This window comes from Cyclopterus lumpus, chromosome 6, assembly GCF_009769545.1.
Source record: "Cyclopterus lumpus isolate fCycLum1 chromosome 6, fCycLum1.pri, whole genome shotgun sequence".
NCBI lineage: Eukaryota > Metazoa > Chordata > Actinopteri > Perciformes > Cyclopteridae > Cyclopterus > Cyclopterus lumpus.
The window spans coordinates 12,902,088-12,924,345 of NC_046971.1; the positions used below are offsets into that span (position 1 = coordinate 12,902,088).

The window sequence follows — 22,258 nt, forward strand, 5'->3', positions numbered from 1 at the left end:
CTTACGGGGCTTCTCTTGATGGTGGCATCTCGAAACATTAAGCAGACGTCAACAAGTATGACTCCCATGTCATCTTCTTTTCTTTTTGGATCATCAAGCTGCAACTCCATTTCATAGGTTCTGTGAAGAGACAGGAAGGACGTGAAGATTAAAACTGATGACCACTTATGGATATCCTTCCGATGATCTATTCCTTAAAACATTATATAAGGATAATTTCCTCACTTGTACAGTTCAAGATTGTTCAGAATTATAGTGCTGGAACCCATGAAATCGTCAGCGGTCCGTTTTTTATTGTAGACCTGCAACAGTATTACGAACATCATTAATAAATAAAAATAAACTCTATGCTCATGCTCATGAATTGTAAGATAATGTACTTCTATTCAACAACTCCTACCCGAACGTCCACGGCATGCTCTATGTCTCGAAGAGGATAGGAGAAGGACTCGTTCCACCGTGGATTCAGGGTTTTATAAACCACTTTGCTTTTGTAGAACTGTTTTCCTTCAAGTTTGAGCTTCACATAAGCATCACTGGTCCCTAAAATTAAACACAAAAAATGGCAGTTTAGCCAGATATTGTTATGAAACACAATTGGTAATGAACTCAACCACAGTGTAAAAACACTGATTTACATAGAAATATATGGCAACAGTGATTTATTAAAAGCAAACTATGTTTACTTTGTGTGGAACATATTGTCACTTTAAAAATGTACACTGTACATGAAAACACACACAACCACACCACGTACACACCCTTCCCCCATGCTGGTTGTGTGAAATACTGAAATATGTGAGGAGGGGGTGCACCCTACACATGGCAAAAGCATAGGGATGTAACTGTTTAATTGTGAAAGGGTTGAAACACTCGCCAGCATGAGGCAACCAGAAACAAAAATCTAGAAGCAACCAGTGTTAATCTCCCAAGCCTGTTAAGAAAGTCTGTCTGCGAGTGGGGTGGGGGTATGGGACTCCTTTGTTTCTGCAATTGCATGCAGATTGGCCAAAAAATGAAAGCCAGTCCCATGCCTTCATTTGTATAGGGGAATAAAGGGGGTGCTTGAGAGAGCCTGCAGGGAGGCTTGAATCACATGACAAAGGCCCTGTGGGGATGGGCTGTCAGGCCTGTCAGCTCCCCACTCCAAATGAACATCTCGCAAAGGCAGGCAGGACCCACAGCAGCTCCACCCTGCCAGCCTGTGACAGGGAAACCTCCAGGCAACTTGACAGGAGGAGAATGTGGCAGCTAGCAAGGAGAAAAGCTCTGGCATGACTGAGAACGGTGACGATGGAAATTAATGGGAAAAAAGGGGAGAACAAAAAACAAAGAGTGGGGGCTGGTGGCGTGGGTCCTTTCAGAATATGTAATGACAATGTATGCCACTGGTGAGCCTTTGGCACGGTGTTGATTGTTGGGCAAACAGTGAAGAGACAGGGGGCGTGTGGGGATTGCATCATCATGGTGCCATCTTGTCAGGGAAAGTAAGGTCTCAACTAGCAGGGAGTAGGGCACTGAGCTTGGAGGGTCTTCTGCCACCAAGCAGGGGAAAAAAACGTTAAGCGTCATTCCAAGAAGGAAGTCCTTTCACTGCTGTACAGTGATATCTTAAAACTACAGGAGCTACAGTAAAGCATAATATTTAATATATTGGGTTAAAATGACAAAATAGCCGAAGGATTTCGATTTCCAATAACACAAGAGTGGTGCAGCTTTGACATATCACAGTTTTGTAAACTGTAATGCATCCATCAATCTAAAATGAGCAGTTTTCACTATAGGTAAAACTAATTATGTAACGTTGCAAAAATTGCCAGTAAATAGCCACACATACAGTTTTAAGTTCAACCATGACACCCTCTACACCTCACCTCTGTCTAACAGACAACTCTCAGCTTTATAGCTTCGGTCTAAACCTTATTTTAATCTGTTTTGCTCTTTAATAACCTGCACATGATCAACTTGCACATCATTATAGTCCAATGCTACCTCATTTAAGTCAATTTAAAACAAAAAACTGCAACAAAATTGCACACTTATGTTTAATGTATATAGTAAGTTCATTCTTATTGTTGTAGTTTGATGTATTTATCATGTATTCTACGATATTCTTTATATTGTGTATTCTATAGATGTATATATCTTGTGTTGCTATGTATATTTACGGTGCATTTAATGTTGTTGTGGATAACCTGCTACTGTAGTAGAATAATTTCCTAATTTGGGATTAATAAAGTACATCGATCCATCTATGAATTTTCTCCTGTTGTCGTTCCACTTCTGGCCACCTGAGGTCGCTGCTTTCCCAAAGCAAACTCTACTGAGCCTCAGAGGGGTCAAGATTAGTTGATTGTATTTCATACTTTGTCTCTAACTGATCGAAATAATTGTAAATGGATAATCAATTCTCAACAAATCATCTAGTGAAATCAACTCAATCATATGTGCTAAAATCTAGACCATCTTTAAAAGTGATTATATATCTGGATATAACTAATAATAATAATTGCAACCAAACAAAATTACAGCTACTTAAAAAATATATAATAAAATAAAATATATTTAAAATGCTCATTTGTTATACAACAACTCTTCTTTTATAAATCTATGAGTCACAGGCTCTGTTTTGAGAAAGAAATAATCCAGTACAATTAGAACTGAAATACTTTTCAAAGTACCAGCTGTTCCTTGTACAGATCATAACACAACGTGACTGCTTTAGCCAAGTTTGTCTTTTGTCATACTGGTCTGACTGCATACCTATCTCGTGTTTAGTTTTTTGCTTTGTACATACACCACTGGAGAAGTCATCCTCACAAGTGAAAAGATGAGTACATCTTTATACACAACAACACATTTCCCATATAAACTGTCCACTGTCCGATTGGCTCAATAACACACGATTCACAAGGTGTATGAACCTGTGGCGTTTCATCTGATCCCCCTTTAGCTGGAGCCACAAGCCAACCAACAAATAACTGCTCTCCTCTGGGAAGTAAAATAAATCTGATCTGGTATTGATCTGTAATGATCCACTCAAGTGTTTCCCCACATTTAAAAGAACAGTTTGAAGCTTATAAAGAGTTAGTAATTTATTATCTTCTCATGATCTAAGCGAGGCAGCTTCTTAGTCTTACAGCCTGTTAAAGACCAGGACTTATGGACCACCTGCAGGTTGTTGACCTACCGGAGCGCTTGTCCCGGATGACCAGGTTCCTCCCCTGCTTAAGGTTGATACTCAGGAGGTATCTCTGACTGGGGTCAGGTGCTTGGACGTCAGGCCCTGCTGACATAACCTGCATTGGAGAACAAATCACACTTATACACTTTCTTATACCAGATGCTTGGCTAACTTCAATGGGCAGTCCAGGGAGTGCTCACAGGGTTTTCCAGAAGATCTTGATTTTCATCAAAGAAATCCCACGGTTCACTGGACATCTACATGGGAAAGGACATAATGACATGTTATGAATCATCAGAATGCAGACACATAATAATAATAAAGTAGTCAAGCTGAGAAGTCTAAAGTAGGTGTGTTTACAGTTTCAATCTTAAAAAGGGAGTTAATCCATTTCAAACATGCCAACAGCAGTAAAAAGTAAGATATTATCAGGTCCTTTGGGTACTTTTTGGAGAGCACTCCCAGCCCATTGTCTCTCTAACTAGTAATACAAGTTTTCAACTGGTATCTAAGACAAAAGAGGACACAAAAGTCTGAGCGCCAGCTTTACCCAATGGCTGTATGAAGTCAGATCCCATGTGGTCACTTCATATTTCGCACCAACAAACTGAACAGTTACTGTCACAACAGGTTTGTAAACTATGTCTCTATGTAGGTGCTACAGGGATAAAGTGTAATAAGCCTACACGCCTAAGTTTAAGTTTAGAAAAGGATTATCACTTCCACTCACATTTATACAACATTAGGGGCTCTAAAGGTTATTATATGCACAGGACTGGATTAGTTTGGATTTTCATTTGTTTGATCAGTGTGAAAGGAAATCACACATTTTAAATCTGAATAAAAATATAAAAAATGTAAACAACAGTGTACATTACATGCATACTTCATCTGAGATTATGTTACATGCAATGTAAACACACTTGTAATAAAACTGACCTCTGTTGTTTCTTCCAGGGCCTCTTCAGACTGGGCTTGTTCTAGCAGAGCCTCTTCGGCAGTAAAGTCTCTCATAAAAAAAGGAGAGCTGGGTTCTCGGTCCAGTTCCTCTGAGTCTGTCGTCCAGGGCATGCTGACTTGCTCCTCAGTGGTACTGCCACAGGCAGAGTCCAAAGAGGTCCCATCTGCACTCTCCACAGGAGTGCGCAGGTTATCTGATATCAGAGACGGAGCTGCAGGAGCGTTTACTCTGATCGCTGGCGGAGTTCCCTTTTCAGAATCTGGCTTTCTATACTCAAATGATGTGGCACTCTTTTCTTTGAAAGGGTTTATTTGGTCTCCCATTGAGCTTGCCCTGGCCAATACTGCAGCAACAGCACCTGAATGCACTGCGTCTCCTGAGGTGCCTTCACCAGAGAGACTCCGACTCTCCACACGTTCTGGACTTGGTGAAAGTGAGTAGGTTAAAACAGAGCTTGGTGCAGGAATAGGGTCAAAAGTAAATCTAGGTGCATTCCCCTTGGGTCTTTTATCTACTTGTGCATACAGGCCTTCTGGCACCTTGTTCTGTGAGCGCACATTAATCATACCATCAATTTCCTCATAAAAGTTCAATCCCACCGGTGCACTCATTCTATTCAAAGCAGCATCTATGCGACCTGTGGGAACTTTGAGTCTACTTTCTGAGACTGAATCGTTCAGTTTGTCTGTGTAAAGAGGTCCATCAGTGATCAAGCTGCTTGCAACAGAATCAGTATCACTCAAACCAGCAGCGTTACCAAAGGATGTGGTTTCATCGGGAGTGGACACCAAGGCGCTGTCAGCAGGAAAGGCTTCACCTAGCACGGACCTTAGGTCTGGTACAGAAATACTGCGCCGATGGGCCAGCTTCTTTCCCCGCTTGGGAAGGGCCTTCTTCCCTTGCTTCTTCAGGTTGGCCAACTTAGTTTTCAGACGAAGGTTATCGAAGAAGTTCTTTGTCTTGATATCCATCTTGAATGATAACTTCCAGATGAAAAGAAACAGTGATCAATATCCCTTGTTTTACACGGATACGGGCCAAAGAAAATGCAGCAAGGTGTCCTATGAGCCGTAGACTGAGTAAAAGTGATCTTTGGCCCAACAGCCAAATGTACTAGAAGTAATCACAGATTCAAAAATAAATATAAATAAATAAATAATTTCTTATTGTGTCCTACTTTACATTTCGTGCCTAATTCATTACTGTACATGGTGTACAGCGGTTCAAGAAGCAGCAACACAGTGGCAGATTAAGCACATCCGATGGGTTGTCCCCACACATGGTCAAGACATCTCTGTAGTTTGTCTGCCCTCTGAATCTGTACTGAGGCCAATTTTCTGCCTTTACCTATTGTAATAAAACCCAAACAATGCCTACCTATAACTTAATTAACTCAGTGAAACCAAAAGTAGGTGGCAGGCTACTATATCATTAAATAATCTTACCATTAGCAGGATCTCACAAACATTTCTGAATGAACTACCTAAATTATTTCCTGGAGTATTACAATATAATGTAGACATCAAAAGCAGGATACTATACCTGTTAAGTCGACCTCTGCCTTGACAAAGCTACACACTGAAGTCAGTCTCCAACGAGAGTGGCAGTGAATTTGCGGAGAGACAGCTCAACCATCCTAACTAGGAAATCAAAGAAAATGTGTCCGAGGCAGCACAACATACACTTATTGCCCTTTCCTGCTTTATGACAACGTTGAAGGCAGGTGATTGGTGATGAGGTTAAACTGGTCATTCCAGTCACACAGGGTGAGTTTCAACGACTCTGAGAATGCCACATCACGTGTTGAGTCCTACCCACATTTTCTTTTTATGATTGCTTGAGCTACATACGGTCTGACTTTCATTGTGATTTGGACAACAACTATTTAATATATAAAGACAGTTGCTGGAGATTAAATGCACAATTAAGCACCGACACCATGATGAAACAGTTCAGCTCACAGTTAGCTTACTGCCTGCCTGTCAGCCCGTTTATTGTTGATTTGAATATTTATTTGCATTTGTGAGGCTATTTGTCTGTTTTAAGACTTTACAGACATTACACTTCCTCTAATATGTGTTCTCTTATAGCTCCAAGTATTTTAGAAAAATACTTAATTCCATAATCTACCCTAATTCTACATTACAACTGTCCTCCTTATCTGTCCAAAACGGTCCCAAAATACGACTGATGGATTCTACAACATGACTGAGGCATATGAAATGTTGGCTATCTGTTCCGTCTTATCTCGTCTCTGATCTTCAGCACGGATCTGGCAGTCAGTGGTTGCCTTGTCATACCAAACTCCATTTCTTTCACACAGCCCCATATTTGTTTACAGAGGAACATGGTTTAGCCTAATCTCGTCAAAAGTGAGCATTGGTGTTTGCAAAGTATAAACTATAGCTTTCTGTCCACACATCAAAGCTAATGCAACAGACCCACTGGTGTTCCCTCTCGCTCTCCTTGTCTGTGCCTAACAGTGGAGACTATATGACAACAGATGTGTTTGAGTCTGGACTGAGTCTTGTTCAATATTTGCTGATGTCTTAAGGAGATCAGGCCCACATGAAAGAGCCCCAACTTGGCTCCCAGTTGAAAGGCAGGGCTGGGGATCTGAACAGGGCAAGCCCCTATGGCAGGTGGCCTGTCACCCTCCTTCTCACAACTCAAACAGACCAAAACCCTGCTTGGTTACTCTAAACATGCACACTGGGCCTGGTCCAGACTGCAGCACAGCTGGTTTGATGGACCGGAAGCCAAGTACATGCACTCGGGGACGAATCTACTGAGTGATGCACATACAAGGCCTTCCCACTGAAAACCACCGGGCAGGACTGAGCTTGTCAATTACACCCGTTTGCCTCGCAGCGTTTTCTTCATTTATGTTTTAGTTCAAATGTGTACAGGGCCACTTAATTAAGAGGAGCATAATAATGCTAATGAGGCACGCATAAGCAGTGAGATTTACTTTTAGCTACATAAAAAGTAACTGCTTTGAATAACTAACTCGCCAAAGTTAAAGTTCAAGTTTGGGAGTTCAGTTAGCCTCGCGAGCCGGCCGTACCACGTGACTGATTCAGAAGAAGGTTTGTATTTGGTGCGCGATTCGAAATATAAGGGTCAGCGAAACGCAACGGATTCCCCAATCACATTTTGTGGACTTGGGACTTTATTGCGCATTTGTTTGCAAAGTATTCAAGCTTCTTTTTTTTAGATGGAACCAGCAAGAAAGAAGAGAAGTTCCCCTGTCTGGGAACATTTTGAGCTGATCTCTCTTAATAAGGTATTTCACATAGTAATGATGACTATCGTAAAATATTCTCTCTACCCCAACTTCATCTGTGCCCTGTGAAAGGGTATTTTCTAAAGCACAGCACTCTGGAAATGTTGTTATTTTTAATTTAAAATGAATAAAATGTTGTCCCCAGTAACATAAGCACAGTCTCGCCAATTTGTTTCCACTTTCCCTTTTGACCCCGTCATTGTATTATAAAGACAGACACCATATTAATAAGTTCATAATTTATGTATTGGCATCACAAACATCATTCGTTCATTTATTCAATTCAAAGCTTCACACACACCAAAGTCATAGTGTCGTTATAATCACTCTGCCTGTTTTACATTTATTGTCCACTTGATGGCGCAGTAGAGCAAATGTAGCGTCATGAAGCTTCGGCCCATGAGTGAACCAATTTGGATGGAAAGCGTCATCTCGCCATCACTAAGCTAGCAATGCATCACATTTCATGAGCGTTCACGACGTTTCTCACCTTTGAAGAGCAGGTTAAAGGTGCAATAGACGGACAGTTGAGCTAGTTACCAGCTACCTGTAGCTGTCGTAACGTTAACTGTTAACCTTTAGCTAGTTAGCTAGTGGTTTACCAACTTACCTTTAACTCAGCGAGCAAGACGCACCACCAGGTCAGCCAGCTACAGAACTGTGTCATGCATTGTGCGACAGTGCCCCCTGCTGGCGATGCTGTGGAAATACACGAGGTCGTCTTGCTAAAACTGTTCTAAAATGAAACATCACCAGATTGTCAACTGCGAAAACACTTTGGTCTCAACTGTATTTTGTATGCATTTGATCTGTATACGCATCTGTATTATATGCAGTCCAAAAATAAGCTAAACCAACCAATAAGTCCATTCCACTAACTTTGTATTTGTAACTTTGAAGTTTGTGAAATTCTTCTAGGTTTTGAAAAAGTAACTATGCACATTTATTCAAACCCTGTAGTTAAGTACAATTTTTAAGTTAAGAACAGAATAATTTCCATTTTATGGTACTATTTAAAACATCTGAAACTACCCATCCATAGCTCATGTATAAATCAGTTAAAATGAGTTTGAGATCAGATTGAGTTTAGACATCAGCACACTGCTTACTGCTAAGTATTACTCGTATAATGACAACTCCTTATTTTTTTACATTTTGATAATACAATTTTACTTAAGATTTGGAATGTAAGACTTTTGCTTGTAATACAATATTAAACATTGTAGTAGTTTTATTTGAGTACTTCTCCAACCACTGGCTGCTACACTGCATGGAGCTATTAATCCAGCATGTGTGAAATACTCACAGTAAATCTAGAGTATGTCAAAGAATGTGCACATAAAGTCTGAGAGAGGAAGATCTTCAACAACGGCAGTGGCCTGAACAGAAATGCAATTTCTAGGCTAAATTCAAAGATGAACAGACATTGAGTTCAGATTGAGCATACACTGAGGTGTTTAATAAAGTTGACAGTTTCTACTGTTTGGGACTTCACAGGAGAACAAATTCTATGCAAGAGTTGTTTACTTCATTTTATACAGAATAAGAGAGATAACCTAAATTACACATTAAAAGCCAATATTTGTACTTTTGTGGAGAATACAAATTTTGTACAACAATATCTAGCATAGTATCTTAATTGTTTAATAAAAAGTTCACTTGAATATTTATTGTATGATGAAAATAAAATAACACATTCAAGGGAAATAAAATGTTAACTTAAAATTTCTTTCAATTTTGAAACAAATAATTTCAATATTGGCAACAAAGTCCAGCTTGTGCCGCCAAACGGTCTGAGCAATCAAACCGAAAACAGCTTCTTTAGTTAAGTGAACTATCAACTACAAACACTTACCAAACACATAGTTCTGTTTATAAAAGCCGAGAAGCAAAGCAGTGTCCTTTTACACAGCAAAGTGAAGAAAGTTCTCTCTGGGGTTCATTGATTACCTTTTCCTTTCACATTCATCAGTTGTGCACAATTTGGACATGGGACATGGACCAAAAGAGCAAAGTGAACTATATCGCCGTGCATTCACCGGGCATTTTCTTATGTGTGTCTTTTCTGAGAAGAGGCAGGTCTGGTTAAGCTTGAGTGATGTCTGCATTGTCTTTTTTTTTTTTTTTTAAATAAGAGAAAATTAAATAAAAATGGTATCATCTTTCTTTGGGATAAGGCATTTCCTAACTGTGCATATAGACCGACAAACTACAAAACTCCCTGATATGTTATCAAGTGCTAAAGTATGTGCTCAACTACGAGGTGGTGCTGCCAAAACAGGCAGACTATTTTTGTTGTAGTCATTTATTATTGCTATTTTCACCTGCTTTGTTAAACTGGATTACATTATGGATTACTACATATTATGTAAAGTATGTCTACCAATGTATATGAACATGAAGAGATTGCCCCGGGGTATCCAAATCAATCATTTAAATCAAATGTATTTTATGTAACTTGTAGTGCAGCCACCACAGGATAAGAGGCTAACAGTCAATCCTCAGATGCTCTTCTTCCTGATGCCCTGTGGACTAAACGTGACCTGTGATGACATCATATTCTGCATATGTGCGGTGAATTGGGGCTAAAACTGCATAGATCCTTACGGTTGTATATTGAGAACTACCATGGAGCTTATGATGGGGCGGAGAAACCTCAGAAGCACAAACACAAGATACATCCCGGTGAATGCAGAGCGATACCTTTCGCGTACAGCAAACTTCTCTTATAAATGTGTGCAATCCAGCGGTGAGATTGGGGTTAATTACATTGTGTCTCTGAATTAGCTGCAGAATTATTTGCTCCTGTGATGATGAAAAAGTCACAGCCCCCTTTTTTCCCTCCCTGTCTCCGCACGGGGTAATAAAACTGTCGCAACACCTTCTTCAACGCCTTCAGATTTCCACTTTTCCAGCTCCCAAGGCCTATAGTAGTCATACTAGTACTAGGGCATTGATATAAGATACCATTTCTGGGGCCAATTAAGGAAACACATGAGTATTTTGTACAGAATTAGGACTGACTGCGATATTTACAACCACATATGTATGCACAGGCATGATCAGTTTTGTGTGAAGGTCAGCAGCCACTTCTGCCACGTTTTGTCTTCTGCTTTAAATCAGTGAAGCAATAACAGGATAGTGGAAAGAACTTGAGAGATGACAGTTGAGCTACATGCAATAACAATGGATTATTCTTCAGTGTGGGGCTGGGACCTCGGGATTGAATTTTGGCAGTGCATTCAGCAGCTGCTGGTGTACAACTACAATAGGAGGGAAGAAACCCTATTTCCCCTAGCCTTGTGATCATACTTCACAAGTTAGAAAATAGTGGAACTTCAACCTCACAGCGTTGCTATTACAATGTATTCAGGACAAACAGTAATCACTAATAAAGAGAGAAAAAAAACGAATTGACCATCTGGAACTAAAACATATCGGAGGTTATGTTGATAATTCAATTTAGATGAGATTACAGTAAAATTAACAAAATAGCAAATATTGACCAGTGAATGATCTACTTTTTAAGGTATACTCTTGTAAACTTGGCTGAAATCCACAAAAATATACTTTTCTTGAAAACGGTGTTGGTACAGTACATTCAGTATGTACTCACACCCTGGTGATATATATTAAAGTCGCTATATACACACACAACAGAAGAAAATGTTTGGCTCAAATTATCAATTATACAAACAGAACAGCAAATGTTCATGGCTTTAGATATCGATTCAAGATCTGGTTTATACGACTTTACACTGTTTGCAATAAAGCACAATAAAAAATAAAACTGATGACAGAAATGATGCTTCGAGTGACTTGTAAGGAAACTGTAGCAACTGTACAAAACAACACAAAAGAACAGCTTTGGCTTATATTACTGATGAACTGTTACACAAATGTGAACATGTTGATTTTCTCACCAGCTCAACTGGACAGGTTCGCATTATCTTAATTGCACATATATATCCTACTCTTTTAAATTATAAAATGAATAGTATGTCATTATTGCAATAAATTCAGTTGCTATTTTGTTTTTTACCTCCAGTAAAAAACTGTATTTTTTCATTTGTTCATTAAAGTAGTCTCAACTGTTATTATTTACTGTGTGATCCAATTTCCTGTGTAGTCTTAATTAACTCGGTGTTCTCTGTATCTCCTGAATCAATAACTTACAAGAGGCCACTTGAGATAAAGGTCTTGTGTGGTTACAGCATGATTTTAAAAGATAGTTCTTGCAGTGAACATCATATGTAAGGGTCCTCAGCCTGAAAGCAACACAACTTTCTCTGATTGATTGCAACTTGCGAGCACAACAGCAATACAGCAACTACATGTAAGTGTCTGACTAGACCAGTGACTACAATAATCTACCCCCTATTGTTTAACAATTTCCATTGAACATTTCTCTTCAGCAAATGTCATCTGAATTGCACCAAGTACCTGATACCAACTGCTTGTGCATAATAATTCAGTCCAGCTAACTGAGTTTTTTTATTTTTTATCTTACTGTATCAGTTTAAGAATTTACTTTAGATATGTCCTGACACGTCTTATAACATTTGCCACTCAGTCATCTTACAAATTGAAATGGAGTTGAATAATAGTATCATAATGATAGCTTTAAGGACCCTTGCTCTCTCTTTTATCTCCATGTCTAACCCCTCCCCCTCTCTGACTGGCTGGTGACTGGAGGCTTCAGCAGGGCTCTTTATGTCACCCATGTGTCCATGCGCAAGCGCTTGACCGAGGGGCTCTCCCTGTCCTCAGAGCCAGCAGGGGGCCTGCCCAGTCCCAGCGGGGAGTGGAAGTCTGGCCGGTGGTCCTCGCGATCGCTGCCGTCGTAAGAGCTACAGGAGGAGCTGAGGCTGTCAGCGGGTGAACGTCCCAGGACTTCCTGTCGGCTGGACCCTTGCTGCGGCTGCTGATGGGGAAAGCAAGATGGGGTGACACGCTCCCGTGGCGGCGAAATGGGCTCGGACTTGATGTTTATGCTCTGGCTGGTGTTGATGGAGATGTTGGAGCCCTGAGGTAGGTGACCTCCACCACTGCAGAGAAGATAAGCATGACAATTTGAGCTCAGTCTGGAAATGAGACATCAAATGTGAAGTGCAGCAACGCGAGAATCCAGGAATATGTAGATGTGTGATTCAGCATGATATCACAGAGCACAGTGGGTGTTGCATTTATGTGAGGGCGTCTGGAGAGTGTGCCTTTGTTTGGAAGTGTGTTACTCACACCAAAGAATTAAGAGCTGCCTGGCCCAGTTGATGCTGTTGCCATGCCGACATGGAGCCCAGTGAGAGCCCAGGAGAGCTGAAGCCCTGTAGGGAAGAGATCTCTGCACTGCTCAGGGAAAACTCTGGAAAAACAAAAACAGCCAAACACAGTGAGAACTTATTTCAGCTACAACACCATGTGTCACTGAGAAAAGAGCAAGAAACAGTGTGTAGTACGGTTGAGGCGGTTGTTTTCAGTCAGAGGGGAGAGGAAGGCCAGGCTCACCAGCTGGGTTGTAGGAGGTGGGCATGCCGGAGTAGACCAGGCCCTGTGGTGGTAAGCTGGGGGTGGTGACAGACACTACTGGAGTGGCCAGTGGCTGGGTGGAGTGGGAGCCGCTAATCCTCTGGGTGTTCTGCAAAACACAATAAAACAACAAAGAAAATGGATGAACATAAAATATAAATCAACAAAACAACACACTCTAATACTAAGCGATGGACACAATGTCTTATCATTTAGGACATTTCATTTAGAGCAAAATGTATGCACTATATGTATATTGTGGTAATCTGAGTGCTATAATAAAGGCTGCCACCAGGTGGTGGTGTAGCTCCATGGAAGTCAATATTCTGATCACTCTGTTTGTGTTTTTACAAATATGTCCAAACGAGTATAACAACTCTGGAAGAGACATTAAATAACATTAAATAACTGTACTTTTTATGGGATTTTCATGATATCGTCCAGATATATTTCACTCAATACATGTGTATGAATAAAACAAACTGAATTTATCCCCAAAATAATTATCACAGGCTTTAAAAGATTTAAAAGATTAAAAGATTTCAGTAATCACATTAAATATATATTTGAAAGAGACAACAGACAGAAGTAGTCATCACAAGAACCGACATGCAGCAACAGACGCAACAAATTATTAATCACTTTTTAAGATTTTAAAAAGAACGCTGTTATAGGGATAGTGTGGGTAAGGAACACCAGTGATGGGCAAGCCCCATGCAACAGCATCTATTGACGACTCATTCAGAGATCAAAATGAGTCTAGTGATCAGTTTTACAATCAAATCAACAACTCTTAACTGAGGATAATCCCAGAGTGACGTGGAGTAAAGCTGCTGTGGATTTTAGTACAGTGGTCGGCATGCAGTCCACACAAATGCACACCTACACAGCGCGGTGGGGTCATGCTGCAACTGCGCCGTGGAGCTACAAAATGCACACACTCCAACTCCACTAATCAATGCAGTCATAGTTTAAAACAATACTGTAACAAATCGTCAGAATACAATGTAATAAACATATGTGCAGCTGCCAGCGGTTACATTTGAAGCAGCGTTGCATCATGAGCTAGCTGATGGCTTCCTTGCATTGTTCTCCAGCCAGATGACTTCACCAAACCCCAAGTATCTCACAGCATGATGTCATTTAAAGTGATGTAATCTTCTCTTCTTAAGAAAACTGTGAATCATTTAGATTTTTGCCCAACACCTTTTTTTTTTCTTAAACTTTTCAGATTGTGACTACAATAGTCAAAAAAAAAAGTATATTTTTTAATTAGCACGCAGCTTTCTCTCTCTCTAACTCTTAGAGCTAGTTTCTCTCTTACACACTGTCTCTCTCTCTCTCTCTCTCACACACACACACACACACACACACACACGCACACTCCTGGTGGTATATGACTAACGTTGACGTGTTGGGAACAGAGCAGCCAATTTAACAGGCTGAGGCAATTTTCACAGGCCAAACCCAAAACATGCAGTGACAAAACATTTTTTCTATTTATTATTGCTGGCAGTTCTAAGTGCAAATCTCCGGTTTGAGCACTGCCCTCGGTCTTGCATGTGTGATTACCGGAAGCATGTTCACATTTCAGCCATTTGCCCAGGCATTTATCAAAACTCACCAAATCCATTTCCTCCTCCTCCGACTGCCCTCAACAGAAGAGAAGAAGAGAGGCAGAGTTACAGAAAAGAAGCAGAGCGACTGTAAATCGCTCTGAAAAATTGTGCCAGCTATCTAGATTTTACAGTAAAGGGGGCATTCAGGAATATAAAAGTGTGGATGACTTCTCCAGTCATTGTGAAATCACACATTTTATGTCTATAGTCTGTTGTTATTCGTGAACCATTTTTTTCAAAGCATAGGCACCCGATTAACTTATCTTTATCATGTAAATAAAGAAGAATAAGCAGTCATATCCTGGACAAATGCCAGTGAGAATAGGAAATAGTATAGATTTGTTCTGGATATCGATAACGCTAATCTGATCCTGAATGTGAGACTGCAATCATCTCCGAACCAGAAATTACATATGAAGCTTCTTCGCTGCTACCAACAACGGCCGCAGAGTACTTAGTAGAGGAGAGTATTTCAAATCCTCCCTGTGCTGAAAGAGGAACCGCGGCCCATCTTCTATCTTTTCTGTGCTGTGGGACATACTGCGACCAGGCCAGGGCTGTCTTAATACCCACACTCAATCAATAGCGGCAGGAAGACACGACAAGGGCGACAAGATATTATCTGGCTCACACCCTGGGCCCCTGATTAAGTCTTCATCTACACTCTGTCACACTGAGATGTGATTAATTTAATACCATTATGGCCTAATGACAGGCTGTCTGCGGACCTGCCACAGCCAGCGCCCTCCACAGCCTCTACCACTCCAAAAGTACCGACAGTACCTCTCTGCCTAACCTGTTTCAGACCTCTTACAATGCAACATGTCCTGCTCTAACGATTCCATGCCGACATTCGTAACACACAATGTTTAGAAACGGCTCCAGGCTACTTGAAGCTCTGCAAAGGAGGAGCACCCACAGTAACCCAAGGTTTATTTACCAAACACAATCATTGTCCACAATCATTGGAGTGGCTCCTGATGCTGACAACACCAGGAACACGCAAAGTTGGAAATAGTATATTTGCTGGCCGGTTGTCTGAAAAACCCACACTTACAGTTTTTTTTTGTTTTTTTTTACAGTTCAGGAGAGTCTAGTTTAGCCTCCGGTGTTCGCTGTGGTCAGAGCGCTCTGCACCTTCATCATTATAGTTGGAGAAAGCCTCTCATTTATATGAGAATAAGTGAGCGTGCGTTATGACATCTGGGCTGCAGATCCTCGGCTCTGTCCGCATGTTAATGGTGGTGAAAGAAGAAGAATACAGCACAAGAAGAACGCTGCTCAGGTGTGGCTTGCACACCCTGTGCGTGAGTCCCACTTGGCACATAGACAGTCCTTCGCATGCTACGTCCCTGTGATATTATCAAAAACGGCTGTGGCAAAATGTTGCAAAACATTCTGCTATTAAAGTCGAGATGATACTAAACAAAGCTCTGATGAGGCCTGCAGCAGAGGTACTTAAAGGTCCTTTAGCTGGGGATACTTGTGTGCAGTGGTGTGCTCCGTACTCACCAGTGGGGGCATCATCCCTTTGCTAGATGGAGGGATAACAACCCGTAGGTCTGGCTTGCGGCCTCCCATTCCCATGTTCCCTCCAGGTGGTGGTGGAGACTTGGTGGGCATGACTTTCCCCAGGCCATTGCCGCTGGGTGTGCTGAGGACGCCTGGAGAGCCTCTGGGGTTAACAAAACCGTTCCCTGCAGATGTACACAGCGACAGAAACACATCATCAAACCATGGACTGTGACTGACAACACACAGTCATCAAGCAAACCTCTCACACAGCGTTGTTTTCCAGCTTGCTGCAGCATGCAGCGTTAAGTGTTTCCAACCCTCTGGGAAGTTTTAATAGACTTGGATAATTATCCTGCACATTTACAAAAATAAAATGTCCATTTCAAAATTGATGAGCCCTTTATTTTTATTGTGAATGATTACATCAAAGTCAATTCTTTGCATCTTGGGACGAGCAGCAGTTCACTGACAAATGTACTGTGACTGCTTAAAAGAAATAGCTGCCATTACAGTTGAATAAAAAAACAATAAAGGATCTGTTGGTGTTGTTTTTACAATGTGCACACAAACAATAGCAAAGTGCAAGACACTCTTTACACATTCATACCTTGATGTTCATGTCATCGTCATGAGTCATTTCCTTTCTTAGCAAAGAGATTAGTCTCCTCCAATGTATTTTAGGAACTCCGACCTACCTCACTCCCACTCTATTGCTGGACAACTATCCCATGTAAAGGGTGAATATTATCAGTGGGTGTGGACAGAGAATCATTTTCTTTGAGACATACTTCAAGAAATGATAAGTAAAGTATAGTTTTTACTTAGACTTACATAACGTGAATTCAACACAGGAGTCAGGAAAAGATTAATGTTCATGTTTTTTTCAACCTAAATGGAGCTGTGAGTTGTAAAAAAGAAATAAGAAATGCAATATTTCAAGTGCACGTGAATTTCAAATTGAATTCACGTTATGTAAGTCCAAGTAAAAACTATACTTTTATGTGTAAATCTTGAAAACAAAGGGGAAAATAATGAATGCCGTCTAGCGCTGTATCAACAGATCAGTAACACTTCAACAAGTGGCTGACTTCTCCATTGTGTTCATCGTGTCCCAGTGAAACACAAAGTGTGTGCACCATGAGTAGGCTCTTGCTAAGAAACATAATGGAACAATAGCCCTTCTGACTACAGATAAGGACAGCAACAATTCACAGTCAAATAAACAGTTATGAAGCCGACAATAGTATCTCACAGCTGAATCAACAGTATATACAAACAGCTATTGCCGCCCGTTCTTGCTTTGATCATCAAGACTTGGCTGCTGCAAGAAAACAATGTTTACAGAATTAGCAGAGTAAATGTCCAAGGCCCTAAAAATAGCAAACCTGGTTAAAAGCAGTGGAGATGTCATTCAGTGGGAATGACATGTTAGTGCAAATAGACTGTCATGTAAAAGAATTGGTTGAAGCTTGGCAATACGGCAAGGTAAGACTTTCCGATAACAATCAGTGAGCGCTGATGTTGTACTTTAACAGAGACTCAGCTTCACGAGCAGTGATCAACAGCTGCGGTAGAGACTCCCGGGCTCTGGTTGTTTTCCTTTGGCACGGCGGTGGCCATTAGGAGCACTAAGAGGAGGCAGAGGAACCATATTTTCTTTTAACCGCATTATCTGTCTTATGCACTACTATCAAGATAAAGTGACAGGAACAAAAGTTACCAACTGAACCATTGGTCGGCTGTAGCTCATGGGGGGGGGAGTGGTCTTCCTGTAACCACAAGGTACCCGGTTCGATTCCCGCTCTCCCCATAGTTGCATGTCGAAGTGACGTTGAGCAAAACACTGAACCCCCAGTTGCTTCACTGCAGCCCACTGCTGCTAAATAACTAAGGATGGGTCAAATGCAGAGAAGAATTTCCCCACTGTGGGATCAATGAAAGTGTAAATCTCTTCTTTCTTCTTTTTTTGACGGGTAACGTTGGTATTTTCCAATCCTTGACCCTAGTTTCCCCTGTTTTTGTATCGAAGTGACTAATGGGAACAACACTTTTTGAAACTGGTCCAGTATTGAGCCACAGTGCTGCAGACAACAGCCACAAAACGGGTGCGGTATAATTGCTCGGGGTAACTGCTCCCCGTCATTTTATGTCCACTTGGCCACAGACGGGCTCATATTGTCCATATGAATCTCTGACAACATTATGGAAAGGACCCTACAGAGAAATAAAAACACTTTCTGTTTGTTAATGTGTCAAGTGATTTGTTGCCAGAAGACAACAGGGAAAACGTGAGAGAGAGTTTGAGAGATGTGTGTTGATGTTGAAAGTTAGTTGCGTTGAATAACTTCACGTAATCCAAAATATTTTCAATATCATGTCTGAATAGTTAGCTGATTTTGACAATATTGTGGGTGAGACGTTTAGAACGAGAAACTAAGAAAGCTAAGAAAAACATGTTATTTCTCTGTCCTATCCATAATGTTGTCACACAGTAATAATAACAATCTGAGTCAGTGGCCCAAACAAGCACCTTTACTGGACGTTCACTGACACTGAGCGACGACGAGCGGTTACATTGCAGCCCGTTTAGCGGTGGCCACCTGCAGTGCTCTGGCTCAATACTGTACCAATTTTAAAAGATTGCTGTCTCCATTAGTCACTTAGAGTTGAAGGTTGAAAAATACTAGTCACCTTTTGGTTAGTTTCTATTTCTGTGTCAGTCTGTGTCAGTCTGTGTCATGGGATTACAAGACATCAAACATGTTTATCAACCGGTAACACAAATATGATTACATTATATGTATATAAATCTTCATTTAACATACATATGTTAATTCTAAATGTAATACAAAAATAATAGCTATAGGCCTGAAGTTTATCCTGAAAAATAGCTTTTTCTGGAAATTATGTTTTTGAGCACCATTTACACAATCTTCTTACTGGCTATTTACTTATTCTATCAAATGCACCTGTGTTTGTAGCCTATCTGCATTGTTCACTGTCCTTTATAGTGTTGTTTTAAAAATGTTTTCACTTTAACAAAGCCAAGAACAATAAACATATTGTGTGCCCAGCCACAGTGAATGTCTAAATCTTGCGCTGCATTAATCCACTGAATTTAATAAACAAAGCTGTCGCTGTAACTGTAATATTATTTAAGACAATTGTCCCTTTTCACCGACATACAACGTGACTGAAAAGAGAATGCGCTTACACTGTTCCTAGAAACATTTCGGTAATCTTCCTTGTACACTTCTAAACCACCATACGTTGGGCTAATAACCAGTGCTTCACAGGATAAAGACAGACAGACAGAAATCAGTGCTGTATTCACCAGCTAATTTAGACTTGGATTAACCCACCTGACTCACATATCTTTGGAATCTGCCTCCGATTATATCTTCAGATGTCTCATGATACATAAATCCCACTTCTTTCAAATACTTGCCAAGAAGGGAACATGTCTGAACAAATACGCAGACCACAAAGTTAACTTTGAGCCAAGGTAACAGCCACAAGTTAAGACCCAGCCTTTCAGCGGGAACGTTTCAGAGGGTTTTTCTGATGTCTGCCCCTTATTCCATATTCAGACTTCACTAACAGCTCCATGGTGCCAATAAATCCTCTCTGACTGAAACCAGCGCGTGTTAAAAGCAGTTTGGTTTCTGTTCATTGTCCTGAATTATTAACACGGTCTGGGAAGGGGCATTACATAAGGGTTGTGTTTACAACTGAAACATTCAGTTTTCATTTTAAATTCAGGGAAATACTATCCCATGTGCGCCATGTTGAGGCAAAAGAGAATATTTCTTGATAAATGATAAGATATAATAGATGCAAATCAAGTTTTCTAATAATAGAAGCCATGCCCAGTCCAATTGTTGTGTCTAAGAAAACTACGACCATACAGGATGCGCAGAAGGGGATTTCTTAAGACTAAAGGCACATGGCAACAAGGCTAATAATTGTTCCGGTAGAATCATCCCCATCATCACCCTTTAACTTTGAATACGTTTCACATTCAATCCACCGACAATAAAATATAACAATTGTATGCATCCACACAAACTTGCAACAACTTTATTCCATGACCTGATCTGCAGAACAGACACACATGCTTTGTGTTTCAAAAGATTGCAATGTTCCAGTATTGTTGAAAGAATGTATACAGCGTGTGGACGTATTTCAAAAGAGAGTTCACACTCTGGAATCCTACCCACAACTTTAATTCTAAATGCTCACCAGTCGTGTGCTTGCAATTCAGGCAATTTTCAAAATCAGCCAATAAGTAAATAAAAACTCCTCCGGATCCCACAATTAACACAGCTGCCCATTATCAACATGGACCCAACAGTTGTATGGAAAAATAATCTACTAATCTAAACTAATCTTCTATTTGCCATTTAAAGGGTGTATATCCATACAACTTGGTGACACCATCGAACAGGAGTAAAGATCTCACACGGCACATCTTCCATCTGGCCACTTTGAAATGCTTCTGCTATGGTCAAAGCGGCTACTTGTGAAAAATCAGAGCTATGTTAGGAATGGTCATCTGACAGCAGGGTTGGAGAGGTTCCTCCACTCTCTCTGATGTTCTACACACTTGGACAAACAACAGCTGCAGCATGCTCACATTGTGCCAAATGCTGACGCCCCTGGCAGAGGATCCTAACTCTACCCCGACCCAGTACCACACCCTAAACTTAAGACCTCCCCAGCACTCTCTATAAATGTTGTAAACCGATCCAAGGTGCTCTTCATACTTTCTAATATCTCATTGTAAGCCTAGATTCTTGTGGTCGTCCACAAGCTATGAACATTAAACATCGTACCATTTTGTAACACCAAACTGCATTTTGTCAGAAATGCAATATGGAGTACAGCGGGCTAAGTGACAAGGAAAGAGTTAAACTCCACCTGCCTTCGCCTCTCACACAGCACATTGCAGCCATGACAGGCTGTCCGGTCATTGTGTACTGAGGACTTAGTGGGATGTCATGGCCCGAATACCTAAAGGGTTATGCTGGTCTAGGCATCTTACAGACCTTCTCCAGCCTTATAAGGCCTGCCAGAGCAGTGTGTGGGGGGAACAGATGCACCTGTCAATAAAGGGAAGGAAACAGGATGAGGGAGGGCTACATAGAGGTGACAAGTATAAAGGGAAAGGCCGCGTTTATTTACTTGTCAAAGTCAGTTGGACAGCTAATTGCCACGCCTGGTTATACTCGGGTTGGTTTCAAGCACTAACACCACACTGTGTGAATGCTGCTGAGCCATTTCCCATCTCTCACACATGCATTTAACAAGCATACTATACATTTCCTCTTTAGAGAGGAGCAACACTTGTAGTCCCTTTGCATGCAGTGAAAATATAGTCAGGCAAAGGCACCATTAGTCAGTGATAGCGTCAATTGTTTTGGACCAATCACAGAAGGATATGCAACTATCCAGCTCGAGTGCTAAGCAGGAGGCCTATTGGGCAGCACTACAGAGAGCTAATAAATCTCTCCAGGAGGACTTACCCGCTGGGCTGGAGCCCATACCACTTGGCACTGAAAGGTCTGTGGTAACCAGCATGCCACCTAATGAGATGCACAGAGTGATATGATTAACCATCTGCATCCTTCTGCAAGCTAGCAGATCATGTGACGGAGATGCTAGACAAGACATGAAAATGTCATGTAGATCTAACTTTACAGCGCACAAAAGGGAGGCATGTGCTCTCGCCAGTGTCCTCATGATGGGAATATTTTCAATAAACTGCACCAGCAACAAGCAATTCTTCTTCTCTTAGAAATCATCTACTGTATCCTCTCCTAACAGTCTCAGGAAAACTCTACCAAGTAGACGCTTTCAAGAGAAATACCTAAAACAACCAGAATGCAAGCTTTGCCACCTGAGCATGTTGTTAGCTTTAGAAATATGCTGGTCCAATAAGAATCAATACACATAAAGCAGTGAATAATCAAGAGACAGGCGTGATTGTGAAAAACAGCCATTAAGTAAACCCCTGCCCTTGGGGAGGTGTTAGACAATCCTTTACATGTGGTTAATTTTGAATGAAGCATTTCACAACTTGTTGCCTGTACTTCTATCGCATGCAGTGTAGCTGAATCTTCAAAAGCCATCTGGACTGACTGAGTCAGAACACTCACACAAGTACT

At 40.9% G+C, this 22,258-nt stretch overlaps 2 protein-coding genes across 11 annotated transcripts in view; both read right to left on the reverse strand.

The window, feature by feature from the left end:
* The window catches only part of mctp2a (multiple C2 domains, transmembrane 2a), a 30,957-nt gene extending 25,125 nt beyond the window's left edge, over nt 1-5,832 (reverse strand). For all 4 annotated transcript variants that reach the window (XM_034535504.1, XM_034535503.1, XM_034535506.1 and 1 more), the window contains exons 1-7: nt 5,688-5,832; nt 4,124-5,128; nt 3,385-3,441; nt 3,191-3,299; nt 401-543; nt 226-302; nt 6-120 (exon numbers count right to left, since the gene is read on the reverse strand). In XM_034535504.1, the coding sequence (XP_034391395.1) occupies nt 6-120; nt 226-302; nt 401-543; nt 3,191-3,299; nt 3,385-3,441; nt 4,124-5,116 (1,494 nt within the window). In that variant the 5' untranslated portion in view covers nt 5,117-5,128; nt 5,688-5,832. The remainder of the gene's footprint in view (nt 1-5; nt 121-225; nt 303-400; nt 544-3,190; nt 3,300-3,384; nt 3,442-4,123; nt 5,129-5,687) is intronic.
* Nucleotides 5,833-8,862: 3,030 nt separating this feature from the next.
* The window catches only part of mef2aa (myocyte enhancer factor 2aa), an 87,656-nt gene continuing 74,260 nt past the window's right edge, over nt 8,863-22,258 (reverse strand). For 6 of the 7 annotated variants that reach the window (XM_034534942.1, XM_034534940.1, XM_034534941.1 and 3 more), the window contains 5 exons: nt 21,617-21,676; nt 16,089-16,273; nt 12,937-13,066; nt 12,670-12,793; nt 8,863-12,479 (listed from right to left, as the gene is read on the reverse strand). In XM_034534942.1, coding sequence (XP_034390833.1) covers nt 12,143-12,479; nt 12,670-12,793; nt 12,937-13,066; nt 16,089-16,273; nt 21,617-21,676 — 836 coding nt within the window. In that variant the 3' untranslated portion in view covers nt 8,863-12,142. The remainder of the gene's footprint in view (nt 12,480-12,669; nt 12,794-12,936; nt 13,067-16,088; nt 16,274-21,616; nt 21,677-22,258) is intronic. The other variant, XM_034534944.1, reaches the window with a different exon arrangement.